Source organism: Sapajus apella, unplaced genomic scaffold (genome assembly GCF_009761245.1).
Source record: "Sapajus apella isolate SASKATOON/1434 unplaced genomic scaffold, GSC_monkey_1.0 scaffold238, whole genome shotgun sequence".
NCBI lineage: Eukaryota > Metazoa > Chordata > Mammalia > Primates > Cebidae > Sapajus > Sapajus apella.
The window spans coordinates 305,744-321,307 of record NW_022437178.1 but is presented as its reverse complement, the minus strand read 5'-3'; the positions used below and the strand labels follow the sequence as shown (position 1 = coordinate 321,307).

Below are 15,564 nucleotides of genomic sequence, written 5' to 3'. Positions count from 1 at the left end.
CCTGGGTTCAAGTGATTCTCCTGCCTCAGCCTCCCAAGTAGCTGGGATTACAGGCACCTGCAACCATGCTCGTCTAATTTTTTTCTATTTTATTAGTGGGGTTTCACCATGTTGGCCAGGCTGGTCTCAAACTCCTGACCTCAAGTGATCTGCCCACCTTGGCCACTCAAAGTGCTGAGATTACAGGCGTGAGTCACCGCATCCAGCCTGCCACACAATCTTTGCACCATCCAGAGCTGCTGAGCCTCAAGCCAAGCCTCCGTCTCTTCATTAGTAAATGAACTGACTGTGTAGGACTAGCAGAGTCTCATCCAGACCGTGTTGGACTCCTCAGCATCTCCTCTGCAGCGTCTCCTAATGCTCCTTGTCAGGATGTCGATTTCACCTGAATTTTGCTAAGTCCTGAGTGAAACTTTAGCTGATGAATCTTGGCCTCTATGAGCCAGGCACTGTCACCATCCAGACTTCCCGGTCTTGCCTGTAACCAGCTCCTTTGGCAGTCAGGCTCAGTCCTCGTTGTCAGGCCCACCCTGGAGAAAAGCGAATTGTGTCTTGGCCACTGCTGCCACTTCACCAGCCTATGTTTGAAAAGTAATAGCACACACATAGTGTCAGGTTCCTTATGCAGCCATGGTTGGCAGGCACATGGATTTGTGGAAACTTTATAATAATTGCAAAGGCCACCAAGCACCTGAAACCTTCAATTCAGGAAAGGAGACAAACATCAGGTTCTTAGCACTCACATGGAAAGGCTGGTCACCCCAAATTGGTCACTGCCTCAGAGAGTCCTATACAGTTCTACATGACAGTAACTACTTACTGTAAAGCTCACTGCAAGGCTGTGTCTAGCTTTTGGCAACACAAAAGTTGTAGAAGTTGAATATTTCTTCTTTATATTCCATGGAGAACTATATTTTTACTTTGGATTGATCTGAAAACAATGGCCCCTAACATTAGCTTTCTATGCTTTGTTCTGAAATAGTGAGGATACATGAACTAATACAAAAGTGACTGGAGAAAGTCTTTAGTAAACCCTTTCGGGGGTAAAAGGACCGTTAGTGAAATAGTGCTCATTGTTTTTTCTAATTCTAGTTTTTAATTTTTCAGGGTTTATGTTATTTATAGATTATGATTCTTAAATGATAGAATGCGTGATCCCTTTGAATATTAGTATCATGGACCTTCCTCTTCTTGGTCTTCAAAAGGACTATTCCCTACTTCTACTTTAAATAACAACAACGATGACGTTTCAGGGTTTGTCAGTTTACAATGCACTTTCACACGCGGGGTGTATTTTTAATCCCACATTAACTATTTGGTGGAAACAAAGGTTATCACCATATTATAGATAAGAAAACTGAGGCTCAAGGGTTTAAGAGCCTTGTCAAGTCATGCAGCCAGTTACACTGTGGAGCCATGTTGGTCTCTGCACTCCTGGGGATGAGAACCATGGCTGTGTCCCTTCTAATCTTTCCAAAACTGGCTTCATCAAGGTGGTCTGAAGAAAAGGAATGCTTAGGTTTAACAGCAGCCAGTGGCCTCCAGAATGGCCTCACAGGCCCTTAGTACTCGGCAGCCAGCTCTCTTCCTGTTAAATGAGAACGGGATTTCCAGCCCCCTAAAGTAACTTCCTATTTAATGGCCTTCATCTTTGCATGCCTTTGGTGCTCCTTTGTTACTCAGTTAGTGAGAACACCCTGTCATCACCTTTTCGTCCTAGATAACAAAACTCCCTGGAAAGAATAGGTGCTTTGATTAATGGAGAAGGAACTAGGAAGAAACTGACTAACCCTAGTGGAGACCAGCACCAACAAGTTTGTAGGGCTAAAGCCAGCACAAATCCAGTCCATCCTGATTAGAGGGGCATTGGAGTTTTTTACCAACTTGTTCATGGAAACCCCATTTTGTCTTTAGATGTGGAGGTATCCACTCTATCCCCATGAGCATAGGAATGAAGCCCAGGAGCTCTAGAAGGGTGGAAATATGGGGCCAGGCATAGTTTAAGTGACATAGCACCCAGCCCTATGCTTTCTGGAGAAAGCTGTGCTCTCCAGAGAAATGGGCAATGCTTTCGTATCAACTCATCACATATTTACTGCAAACCAGCCTTGTCTTCAAAAAGGGAGATAATCTAGAAAAGATGATAAAGCAAATAGACAAGCAATGATAGTGCTGGTAGAGTAAAACACATGCTGTAAAATGTACCAAGAAAAGCGTATTGGGAGCAAGTGAACGTGTTTGCAGGAGACTTCATCGAAGTGGGTTCATCTGGAAATATGTGATGGAGGCAGTGCTACTGGAGTTGTTCTGAATGGAAGGGGCGGCTTTGCATGGAGGAGGTGCAGAGGAAGCATTCAAGGCAGGAAAAAGTGCTGCAGGAAGTCAAGAAGGCAGCAGGAATTGGGGCTTTGCAGGGAATGATAGGTCCATACTTTACCAGAGATTATGATAGGTATAAAGACATAGTGAGAAAATTAGTCTGTTTCCTTTACATTTAAATTGGTAAACTTTTGACACCACCAGGACTTTGTAGGGTTCTGAGAAGAGGCAGTAGTGAAGTAGGAAAAGGAGCTCACTGCTCCTGCCATGACTTTTGTTATTTTCCCTCTGGGAAAAAAAAAAAAAAAAGGAGCTTGGAACCTTCCAGTCTGCATGTTCTAGGAGTTCTGCCTATGGATTGGACACTTAGATCCACCTATGGATTGGACACCTAGATCTAGGCTATTCAGAGTCCCTACTAAATGGCAGAGTCCAGCTCTTCTGGCCAAACCAAGGACACTAACAATCGCTTTAGCCATGTGCCTGCTGCCTAGATCAGAACTCAGAGAAACTGCAGGGCCCACACAACCTGTCCGTTCAGGGATTAGGCCCAGATGGCCTGAGAGATACTCACTAAGTCACTGGAAACTGTGTCAACAGGTCCGTCTCCAGTGTCTGCCTAATCCTCCCTGCATTTCCAGGGCAGAACTTGAGCATCTGGGCTTCCGGGATCTTTTGATCAGGGACTATGCAGGGTGGGTTTGAGAAAAGAGACTCCAAATTAAGCAGAGAGAAAAGAAGGAGGTCCAGAGCTTCTCACTGTTCTTTTCCCTCTAAGAACCATTCCCCCACAACCCTGTCTTTCAGTAAGGATACGTGGGCAACAGGGACCAGCAAATTCCCTCATAACACAAGCAACTCTAGGAAATAGCTCTCTGGCTTTCAGATTTGGTTTTGCTCTTTTCTGAAGGTGAAGCCCAAGATTATGGAATGTGCTCATCTGCTACTTATTGAGAGAGATGTGAGTGGCCACCCTGCGGCCATTCACTGTATCTTATGACTGTTGTGTGCTCCTGCGTGAGGTGAAGATGTCTGGTGAGCAGCATTCTTTAAAGGTTGGGTTTTTTGGCTGCCTTCATAATGGCAGAAATTTGAAAGGCAGCCATGTCAGGGTTAACACTTACCTGCCACCTGACCCAAGAGGATCCAGATATCCAGGTAGCTTACCAGAGTATCTCCCTGTCCCCTTCATCTGCCAGCCAATGAGGACCTGACGGCAGACACTGGTGAAGCTGCAGTGGAAGAGACACTTCATTAGACAGATGATGTTTAGCCTGAAGAGCAGTCTGCCCCAGTCTCCGTGTGTGTGTGTGTGTGTGTGTGTGTGTGTGTGTGTGTTAAGTACATCCCTGTTTGGGGCAATCAGGAGATGATGACCATGATGTAGGACTAGAGGGAACCCAAAGAAAAGCACCCCCTCCATGAAAACCCAGTTGTTCTCCTGGGCTGAACTTACAGATGCTTTTGCCAGACATTCTGGATTTTGCCACTGAACAAGGGGGAAGAGGGAAGGAAGAGAAGTGTCAGTATGAAGAGAGATTCTTTCCTTTGGCTTTGTCCCCAGCATCTCACAGGGCCTCTGGATTTGGGAACTTCCCCTACTTGTTACTCTCTGTGGTTCCACAGCTAGTTCCCATAGTAGTTAAGCTGGAACACACCATGTTGAGCTGGGTTAAGTCAAAGGGAATTTCCCAGACTTAAAATAGGAAACTTCAGCCAAGATGCAAAGCAGAAGGATTAAGATACTTGGCTTTGAAGTTGAACAGGTTTGGGTTCAAATCCTATCTTTGCCGTTTATCTTCTGTCTTTGGGAAGTTAAGTTAGCTAATGATAATTTCTTCATCTATGAAATTGGGATAATATCTTTGCTACCATAGGGTTGTTGCGAGGGTTAAATAAAATTATATGTGCAGTTTTTAGCACAGCGTCTGTACATAGTAGGCACTCAGTATTAGCAAATAAAATGAAGTAAAATAAAACTAGCAAACAACAAGTCACTGATGTCAACCTAAATAATAACCATAGAGAGGATCTCTTAAAAAAGAAAAAGAGATATTTATTCGAGAATAGAGCATCGCAATGGGAATACACATGCCATAGCAAACTGCATGCATATTCAGGGAGGTAAAGGAAAACTAGCAAAACTAGGTAAAGGAAAATGAAAGTTCTTACAGGAAAAGTGATGAAAATTACATAATTATATGAAAATGCATATTCTTGGCTACAAAGATCAATAGCAATGGTGATGCTAGTATAAGGTGGGACAGGCAGTTGCTGGGCAGATGTCCTCACAGAGCGTTTATTGTGTAAGGCCGTTATGGCCTTTGTGCAAGGTTGTGGGTTTTGCAGTCTTTTGTGATAGCTTTGTTATCAGGTGTACAAGCATGAGAAGCCTCTCTTCACAGGCTTCCCTAGCATGGAGCACAGAAGGTATTAACTTTTTTTGTTTTAATTAAAAATGAGACCCAACTTTAAAGAGATGAAACTGGCTTTCGTGTGTCTCATACACTAGGTGTGAAAGGCACTTGCAAAACAAGAATTCAGAAAATGTTCTAAGTAGTCACATCACCACAGAAACATGTGTGACCTCCCAGACTGACTACTTAGTAAAAGTTAACCTCAAGAGATATATTCTTGAATATATATATTCAGATATATATCCGTTTGTATTAAAAACGGAGAGAGTCCCATGACTTTGCAGGCTCATGGAGACAAGGCATGTTCACCAGGACCCCAGCCTGTGCCAAGCACTGCTGAACCCATCACAATGGAGAGATGCTTCTCTGCCAAGAGGACTCAGCTGCAGAAGGCACCAAACGTGGTAGGAGGGGCCCGCTAATTAGACCAAAGCAGCCACACATCAGCAGGTAAAACAGACAAGAGGAGGTGGGGCTGGGCTGGGCTAAATCTTGGATGAATCAAGCCTTCCCATAGGGCAGGATAACCTCTCTAAAACATGAGCCTTGGTTAAAACCCCTGTAAAAGGTTCTCATCACACTGACCTGGTACTCCTCACACCACTTAACAGCCACTTGTCTCATCCCACCTGGGCCTTAGGTAAGTCCCCTCAGAAGAAATCTCTTTTTCATTCTCAGTGTCTTGGTGATCTGAGCTCATAAACCTGGGACTGTCAGGTATGGGCTGTGCGTCCTTCAGAGCTAGCTGTGGGCACTGGGCGACCAACGCTACCATTGGGAAACACGCTCTCCTGAAGCAATCAGGCTTTCTTCTCCCGCCTGGGTCTGACCTGGCAGCAGCTCCTCTCACTGGAAACTGTGTGGGCAGCTGCTACGGGGCTGCCCACGTGCCTTCCTGGATCAGCAAAGGTTTCTTGTTTCTGAGGCTCTGGAAGCTTCTTTGCAGTGCTGAGAGTCTGTGGGAACAGAATCAGTTTATTTATGCCAACCTAGACAATAAGATCAAGCTGTGTCATGGATGAAGGGGCTTACATGATTTCCCTCTCCTACCCCAGGGTGATATTTAGGCAAAATATTTGTAGATTTATTCTAAGGAATCTAAAATGTAACTAAAAGTTCATCTTATTATTTTTATTATCTAAAGGTCAATGGTTAAAGTTGACTACACGGTTTGCAAAAAAAGAAAGATATTTTTCATCTATGTTGAGGAAAAATATTCTGTTTTTTTACCCTGGTGAAAAGTTTGCCTGAAATTGTTGGTTACCAGGACCTAGAAAGTGTTTCCCCTGAACAGCCCACCTTTTGCTATAACCTACTAAGTCCTCAGGGCCACACTGACCTGCTTTTTCCAGCACTCAAGTCTCTTTCCTCCATTTCTTCTCTCTTCTCCTATGTCTACCTCATCCCATCCTCGTCCTGGTTTCCAGCTGCTGCAGCCTCTGTCTCCCCTTGCATTTGAGGCTTGTCATCTTTGATACCATCTCATCCGTTGGGTATCTCCAAGGCTTCTGCTTAATGAATCTTCAAGTCTCTATGCCTCTTGCTCATGCTCAGCCTACCTCCAGATTCCTAGCTAATGAAAAAGAAAAGCTTTCCCTTTGATTAGGACCCAACTCATAGGTCACCAGAAATCTGGGCCTGATGGAGCCATATGTCATTTGGGCAAGCTGACTTCTCTGATAGGTCCCAGGACTGCGGAGAGAGGTGACATGCAGAGAAACCTGGGCCCTCAGAACTGGAAGCCCTCCCACCTAAGCAGGTGCCCCCCATCGTGAGCATTCACAGCAGGTGGTAGCCCAGCTTATTCCTGAACACCTTCCCCAAAAAAGCAAGAAAGGAGGGCTGGGTCCCTGGAATTCCTGCTTGGCTCCCACTCAAGACAAGAGTCGACTCACACGTGTGTTTACTTCCTCTTGGTGTTCCCAGTGGGACCCTAACACCCTTGTGATAAGCAAATAAATCCTGTCCACAGGATACATTCTAGAAAGCCTATTGCATTTGGGTTAAGGAGAGATGGATTCTAGATGTCTTGGTTCCTTAAAAATTGTGGGCCTAACTTCTCTGAGTCTGTTTCCTCACCTACAAGAAAAAGTGGAAATAATAAGGATTACAAGAGATGATGCACAGGAAAGTGCTTTGTGAGCAGCAGAGTGATTACATAGGTGTGTATATATGTTTAATGGCATCATAATTATGTTTAATAGGGAGCACTTAGTATAAGCCAGGCATCTGCCAACCACTTTTTATGAATTATGTCTTTAAATCCTCACAATAATCCTATCAAATACTAATATCACCTTCATTCACAATGAGTAAACTCAGGCATGGAGAGGCAGAGCAACTTGTCCCAGCTCACACCATAGGTAGGTAGGGAGCCAGCATTTAATTCTGACTCAGGAGCCTGCCTCCATCCTGTGTGCTCCTTTTTCCCATACATACAATGCATTGCATAGGAAAGGACAAAGGAAAACCAAAAGCAGAGCTGAACATGCAAAGAAAGACCTAGCCGCAGACATGCTCTAAAGGAAACAACGGAGTTGAGTATGGGGCCTCCAAGGAGACTTTTCATCTTTTCCAGGTTGACTTCAAAGATGCCTCAGTTACTGCGAAACATTAATGGTATCATCGACGCCTTCAGGCGCTACGCAAGGACGGAGGGCACCTGCACAGCCCTCACCAGAGGGGAGCTGAAAAGACTCTTGGAGCAGGAGTTTGCCGATGTGATTGTGGTATGGCGTGCTGAGCTGAGCAGAGAGGGGACGTAGCAGGAGACTGAAACCTTGTTTGCCTGCAGAGGCCTTGCCTGGGGAATCTGCAGAGGCAGCAGCTAAACCCAGGCCTGCCGGGACAGATGGCAGCTGTGCAGGCAGGAAAAGAGAAGGTGAAACAAGGGATGGTCACAGGAGTTGGCGAGTCCTGGCCCTTTACAGAAAGTACCTTGGTTTTACTTAATTCTAACTTAAAGATGAGCTAAAAGAGCTCTAAACGGACAACTCAGGGAGGAGCAGGGCCTTGGAATGTTTCAGAATGAAAATAATTGCTGCTTTCTTCTGCCTCTCAAACTTGATACAGCGAACATTTCTCACGTCTATCTGAAATGTAATCATCCATTCGTAGGCATTCATTAGAAGCATAGCTCTGGGCTTACACAAAGAAGTTACTCAAAAATATTAGCGGACTGATCACATCAGAAATGAAATTTTGAAGGGCAGGTTGTTAATAACTAGGGAAAGACTTTGGGACCCCACCCCACCCCATCTGGCAAACGAGAACCAAGGCTTTCATGCCCTTTTCTGTCTTTGGTTTGCGCCTAAAGCAACCGGGATGATGATGGCCTTGGGGTCAAGGATATGTGGGCACAGAAGGATGCTGCATCCATGCCCAGGGCAGCTCTGCAGGTCCACTGCACCCCTCCCTCTTTATCGTGGGAAATCATCTGGGCCTCAGTGAGGAGCGCACAGAATTCTCATGGGGCTGTGTTCCCACCCTGCTGCTCTTTGTGCTGAGCCTGCTGAAGACACTAAGGCCCCAGTGCCAGGAGCAAGGTGCCACGGGCAGCCCAGACCATCAACCTGAAAGCCCAGACAGTTGCACTGTGAATTCAGTAATTCATTCACTCTTCAATAAATCTTTATCTAATTTTCCGGTAGGCCAGAAATTGTGCCAAACAGAGGCTACAAAAAATACTCCCTACACTTAAGGGAGAGAGACAGGACTAAAAAAAAAAACAGCAATTAAGTCTTGCTGCTGCTCTAGCTGTAGGTGTGTGGAGTGTGGGGTCTGAGGCCGGGGAAGCTGGCAGCAGAGTGGAAGGGGCCTGCCCACGTCCTCCTCAGGGGAGGGATGCTGATTCCATCTCATCTTCTCCTCAGAAACCCCACGATCCGGCCACTGTGGATGAGGTCCTGCGTCTGCTGGATGAAGACCACACAGGGACTGTGGAGTTCAAGGAATTCCTGGTCTTGGTGTTTAAAGTGGCCCAGGCCTGCTTCAAGACACTGAGCGAGAGTCCTGAGGGAGCCTGCGGCTCTCAAGGGTCTGGCAGCCTCCACCCTGGGGCCTCACAGGAGCTGGGGGAAGGACAGAGAAGTGGCACCGAAGTGGGAAGGGCAGGGAAAGGGCAGCGTTGTGAGGGAAGCAGCCAGGGACAGTGCGAGCAGGCTTCCAGAGGGCAGAACAGGCCTGGGGCTCAGACCCAGGGTCCAGCCACTGTCTCTGTGTGGGTCAGCAGCCATGACAGGCAAGCTGAGTTCCAGAGCCAGGAGAGAACAAGCCCACAGACACAGCTCTGGGGGCACACACAGCAGATCCAGGCAGTTGGTGAAGGCCAGAGTCTTCAGACCAGGGAGATGAGGCCAGAGAGACAGCCACAGACCAGGGAACGAGACAGAGCCCGCCAGACAGGTGAGACTGTGACTGGATCTGGAACTCAGACCCAAGCAGGTGCCACCCAGACTTTGGATCAGGGCAGCAGCCACCAGACAGGAGGCACCAGCACCCAGACACAGGAGTCCACCAGTGGCCAGAACAGAGAGACTGAGACCCACGGTCAAGGCAGGAGCCAGACCAGCCAGGCTGTGACAGGAGGACACGCTCAGACACAGGCAGGGTCACACACCCAGACACCCACTCAGACCATGGAGCAGGACAGCAGCCACCAGACAGGAAGCACCGGTACCCAGACACAGGAGACCACCAGTGGCCAGAACAGAGAGACTGAGACCCACGGTCAAGTCAGGAGCCAGACCAGCCAGGCTGTCACAGGAGGACATGCTCAGACACAGGCAGGGTCACACACCCAGACTGTGGAGCAGGACAGAAGCCAAACTGTAAGTCACGGAGGAACTAGAGAACAGGGACAGACCCAGATGGAGTCCGGCAGTGGCCAAAGATAGACACCAGTGAGCAAGCCTGAGGCAGGAGAGACAGTACCGGAGGGACAGGCCCAGACTGGGGCAAGCACTGCATCAGGAAGGCAGGACTGGAGCAGCCCTAGTGTGACAGAAAGGCAGGGAGACAGACAGCCCGCAGTGGTTGTTGAGGAATGGGTTGATGACCACTCAAGGGAGACAGCGATCCTCAGGCCAGACCATGGCAGCCTGCATCCAAGTGTTTCCTCAGCACAGGGCCAGGATGCAGCCCAGCCAGAAGAGAAGCAAGGCATCACCGCTAGGGAGCTGTATTCCTACTTGAGAAGCAACCAACCATGACTCCCCCTGACTCCAATGCCTAGTACTGGAAGAAGATAGCTGGAGACAGGTTGGCTTGTCCTGCATGGCCAGTCTAGTGGGTGCATCCCCGGACATCAGCTCTTTATTATGCAGCTTCTCTTTTAGGTCTTTCTCAATGAGATCATTTCTGCAAGGAGCTTTCTATCCTAAACTGCCCTCTCTTACCTGCTTTGCAGTGCAGACCCTCTCAGGAGCAGGAAGACATGGAGCAAGTAACTTTTTTGTACTGAACTGTCTTATCTTGTGGGGTTTTCAGAACTGTTTTTATCTCTGACATCTCTCTATTGCCCCATCTACCCTAATGCATCAATAAAATCTTAAGCAACTGGCCTCTACGTCTCATTCAATCACCTTCCCTTGACATGACAGGCCAAGGGCTGTAGAGTTATGAGATGATAAAGTGGACATAGTCCTTACCTTTGAAGAGCAAGTAATTGAGAAAATATTGTACGAGATTCCTACTATATATCATACTTCATACTTGGCAGAGATGGATCAGCAAAGGTTTCATACAAAAGGTGTTTTCTTTATGATGGCCCTTAAAGGACAATTAGTATTTAGATAGGCAAAATTCTTTTTGGTCTTTCACTACCTCTGATTCTATAGTGTTAAACCTCTATCCGCCTGTCAGGTCACACAGGAAAGCTGATTGAAGATTACCAATAAATGGAAGAAGGCCCCTAGCGGCTGCGTAGGGAAAGAATGAGGCTTGTAAATTCTGGATATCAGCCCTTTGTCAGATGGGTAAACTGCAAAAATTTTTTCCCATTCTGTTGGTTGCCGATTCACTGTAGTGACTGTTTCTATCCAGAATTCACAAAGAGCTAAAACAGATTTACAAGAAAAAAACAAACAAGCCCATTCAAAAGTGGGCAAAGGATATGAACAGATACTTTACAAAAGAAGACATACATGAGGCCAACAAACATATGAAAAAATGCTCATCATCACTGGTCATCAGAGAAATGTAAATCAAAACCACATTGAGATGCCATCTCACCCCAGTTAGAATGGCTATCATTAAAAAATCTGGAGACAACAGATGCTGGAGAGGATGTGGAGAAATAGGAACACTTTTGCACTGTTGGTGGGCGTGTAAATTAGTTCAACCATTGTGGAAGACAGTGTGGCGATTCCTCAAAGACCTAGACATAGAAATTCCATTTGACCCAGCAATCCCATTACTGGGTATATATCCAAAGGATTATAAATCGTTCTACTATAAGGACACGTGCACACGAATGTTCATTGCAGCACTGTTTACAACAGCAAAGACCTGGAACCAACCCAAATGCCCATCGATGATAGACTGGACAGGGAAAATGTGGCACATATACACCATGGAGTATTATGCAGCCATAAAAAACGATGAGTTCGTGTCCTTTGTAGGGACATGAATCAACCTGGAAACCATCATTCTCAGCAAACTGACACAAGAGCAGAAAATCAAACACCACATGTTCTCACTCACAGGCAGGTGTTGAACAATGAGAACACATGGACACAGGGAGGGGAGCAATACGCACTGGGGTATGTTGGGGGGAAATAGGGGAGGGAAAGTGGGGGGTGGGGAGTTGGGGAGAGATAGCATGGGGAGAAATGCCAGATATAGGTGATGGGGAGGAAGGCAGCAAATCACACTGCCGCGTGTGTACCTATGCGACAATCTTGCATGTTCTTCACATGTACCGCAAAACCTAAAATGCAATAAAATAAATTTAAAAAAAAAGAAAGAATGTGGCTTGTGTTACCAGGTACTGAGCCAGGGGCCAAAACTCTGTACTTCCCTTCCTACCTCACCATCAGTGTCAGCTCGGACCTCTTGTGATGTTTTACCCACCAGATACAAACCATGTTGTGGGGCAGAGACTATCAATTCTGGTTTATTACAAGAGTGACCAGAACAGTTCTCAAAGATTTATAAACCTGACCCTACAGATGCTGGTTCTAAGGTGTGGAGCCAATATTGTTTAGAAATTCCTTGGGGGATCTTGTGCTTTTGTCAGTACACAAGACTAGATACTCAGAAAGATTTCCGAAGATAAAATAACTCGATCCTTCGTAAAGCATATTTTTCACGGAGTTAGTTGTTTATAGGAAGTAAGGGAAATAGCCAAGGAAAAAACAAAATGTGGGATAAGCAACAACAAAACGTAAGCTAAAGAACGACCTCCTAAGACATCCAGGACCTGGGAATACGTCACCTTATATGGAAAAGGGACTTCGAAGATGTGATTAAGTTAGGGATTTTGAGATGGGGGGAGGTTATTCTGGATTATCTGGGTGAGTCCAATATAATCATAAGGTTTCTATAAGAGTGAGACAAGAGGATCAAAGTCAGTAAAAGGTGGCGTGGTAATGAAACTAGCGGTTGTAGCTATGTGCTATGAGCCAAAGAATGTGCAGAGACTAGAATCTAGAAAAGGCAAGAAATTTTCCTCTAAAATCTTCAGAAGTAACATAGCCCTTCTGCCACCTTGATTTGAGATTTATGACCTTCAAGGCTGTAAGAGAATAACATTTTTGTCATTTTAAGGCATTAATCTTATGGTAAACTATTACAGTAGTGATAGAAAACCAAAACACCAAACAAAATCCTAGAGCTGGTGTCAGAGAGGTAAAGGGTAAATGTGTGAAAGGCCAGGTGGTTCTTCTGAGGACAAATGGATTTCATATCCATTCACATTGGCTTATATGTATAAAGTCCGAAGAAAAACAGCAAAGAAATGCAAAGACTCAGGGAATATTGCTCCCATAAGCCCTTTCTGGGGGAACCACTAGAGAATAAGTGCACATACACACACACACACACACACACACACACACACACACACACACACACACACACACACAAAACCCAGAATCACAGAGCTGTCTGGCGTACAATCTGATGATGCACATTTAAATATATTTAACTGTGGAACTAAGACTACATATGTGGATAAAGGTGACAGAATAGCATTTCATGTTGTATGCATTGAAAACTTAAATATAAAACAGTCAACAAAAAAATGAAGGGAGAAAGAGAAGGCATACAGAAAGTAGAGTCAGCTCTCTGATGGTCTTATGTACGCATACGCCTACAAGGAAAAACTGGGAGTAAAAGGATATCACTTCACATTAGATACTGAGGAAGGAAGAAGGAGGGTAGGGTGAAAATTTCCAGAAAATTTCATTATTACTTAGAGTAGGGAGTGAACATGCCATTTATAAAGGGAAGGGGGAATACAGAATACATGTTACATAAAGATGTACCATAAGGTAACAATACAAACATGAGCCTTCCTCAACACCAAAAGACATTTTAGAAAAAAGCAAACACCACAGACAACAGAGGGCATGATGTTATTTATGTAAAAGATATATGTTTTCATAAATAGGACATAAAAGAGTGTGATAGACTGAGGTCAAACATATTTATAATAATAATGTCCAGAGCCAAAAACTCACTGTTAGAAGAACAAGTTTTCATATTAGCTCTATACAAGTCTATGCTCCTTACGAGAGGTATCCGAATCAAGGAGAGTCGGAAAACAATCCATAAAGGGGGTGATTGTGTTGATACAGATCAGGAAAGTGCAGATTAAACAAAATTTAGAAATCAGGAGTCATGATCTTGCTCCCAGACTAGATCAAAACCATTCAATAAGACTAAGAATGATGCTTTAAAATGCCAAATGCAATAATTTCACAATGAAGATATAATGGTTTTTAATATGCATTCAATAATGTAGCACAACTCTGATGAAGCAGAAACTACAAGAGATACAAGGACAAAATTAAAGAAAATAACATAGCAATAATAGGGCACTTGAATCATCTCTCTCAGCTCAAGACAGTAAGTATAGAGAAGAAACAGTACATTCAATAAGATGTAAAGAACGCTACAGACATATAGCCCAGCAATGTATTAACCTAAAAAGAAAAATCTATACCTTCTACACATGAAATATTCAATATCAGGTCACAAAGAAAACTTCAATGCATTATTCAAAAACAGAAATAGGCCCAGGTGCGATGGTTCATGCCTGTAATCCCAACACTTCGGGAGTCTGAGGGAGGCAGATCACTTGAGCTCAGGAGTTCAAGACTAACCTGGGCAACATAGTAAGATCCCATCTCAACAAAAAGAAAAATGCAAAAATTAGCTGGGCATGGTGGTGCACACCTGTAGTCCCAGATACTCTGGGACCTGTAGGGATTTACTGGACTTCCTTGACTTTTAAAGTTTCCACATAGAGGCTTCTTTCAAAAAATGGGCATGTTATTTTAGAGACAAGAGGGAACATTTCTGGAAAATACAGAGACTTGATGGGAATTACCTATCTTTATAGTTTCTAAGACGGACTCTATTTTGTTCAAAGGATAGAGAAACCATCCATCCCAATCATATCAAACACATTAAAATGCACACACACACCACTTAAATATAATCTTTGCTGAAAATTTTTTGAGAACATTTTTATAGTTTTGTTTATGGAATTAAGACATAAGTTGTACATTTGCCTCATTTTAGCTACGACTTATTTGCAACTACAGAGCCCATTTTTGAGAAAAATATAAATATTAAAATTGCTTAACCAAAATTTTTCATTAATACTAAATTTAACAATAAATGAGATTCACAAAGCTTTATATCTAGACATTTAAATTTAAGTGCTTATAAATTTCCTTCGCACATTTGTTTTGGAGCTGACACGTATACCTATGGAAAGGCAACTATTTATTTTATTTTATTTTGTTTTGTTTTTGCAAACAAGAAAAGCTTTTATTTTAAACCACAAATTGTCAGCAGGTAGTTACAACTATTCATGTTTTATTAAAATCACATAAAACCTAGGTACAAAAGCACCACTGATTATTGCTCAAGAAAAACTGCATGAAAAACTCAAATATGCACAGTAAAACTATAACACCACAGTTTGCACAGCACTAAATTTTGTATGCCAACTAGTAGAGTCCTAAAAAATCAGCATTTACAAAATACTAAGTAAAAACGGCTTTTAAAAGTTGGCCCAAGAGATACATAAAATCGACCCCAATTTTTCATGACAATTCATTCTCCCTGGTTATCTACAGATTCAGTTTTCTGTGCCCCTTCAGCCTTAGTTTCACCATTTCCAGATGGTGTAGTACTTTCCTTTCCAGCTTTCCTTCATTCTTCGCTTTAACACCTCTGTTAACCTCTGCTCCAGGTTCTTTCTTAGCAGATGTTTTTCTTGGTCTGGGTTTAGGTTTTGGTGGAGCAGGTTTTGCTGACAATCTGGCAGACAATTTTCTGAGCTCCTGTTTAGTTACTTTGGATCCATCTTTGCCCTTTGTATTCTCTGGAGACTTTCTCATCTGCGTAGTGACTATGTCGGTCAGCAAAAAGTAAAGCAACAACTTTACTTTTTGCCTCATTTTATGAAGCAAATGTACAGTAGTAGTGACAACACCCCCTGGAACTGGGGGTGCCGCCTCTGGATGCCGACTCTGCCACTGCAGCTGCTCACATGCGGGGCGTGGCATAGCCCTATCTATTCATTTTTGATTCAAATATTTTTGTTGTCTCTTGCAAAGCTCATAAGGGCCAGTCACATTGGATTGGTCATAGT

At 44.2% G+C, this 15,564-nt stretch overlaps 1 protein-coding gene and 1 pseudogene across 1 annotated transcript; one reads left to right on the top strand and one right to left on the bottom strand.

The window, feature by feature from the left end:
- Positions 1 to 5,287: 5,287 nt before the first annotated feature.
- On the top strand, positions 5,288 to 10,296 carry CRNN (cornulin). Its single transcript, XM_032271578.1, is given in 3 exon segments — positions 5,288 to 5,376; positions 7,315 to 7,465; positions 8,609 to 10,296. Coding segments are annotated over 2 exon segments (1,476 nt in total). The 5' UTR covers positions 5,288 to 5,376; positions 7,315 to 7,327; the 3' UTR covers positions 9,947 to 10,296.
- A 3,825-nt stretch (positions 10,297 to 14,121) lies between these two features.
- LOC116544969 lies at positions 14,122 to 15,345 on the bottom strand (annotated as a pseudogene).
- Positions 15,346 to 15,564: the final 219 nt, after the last annotated feature.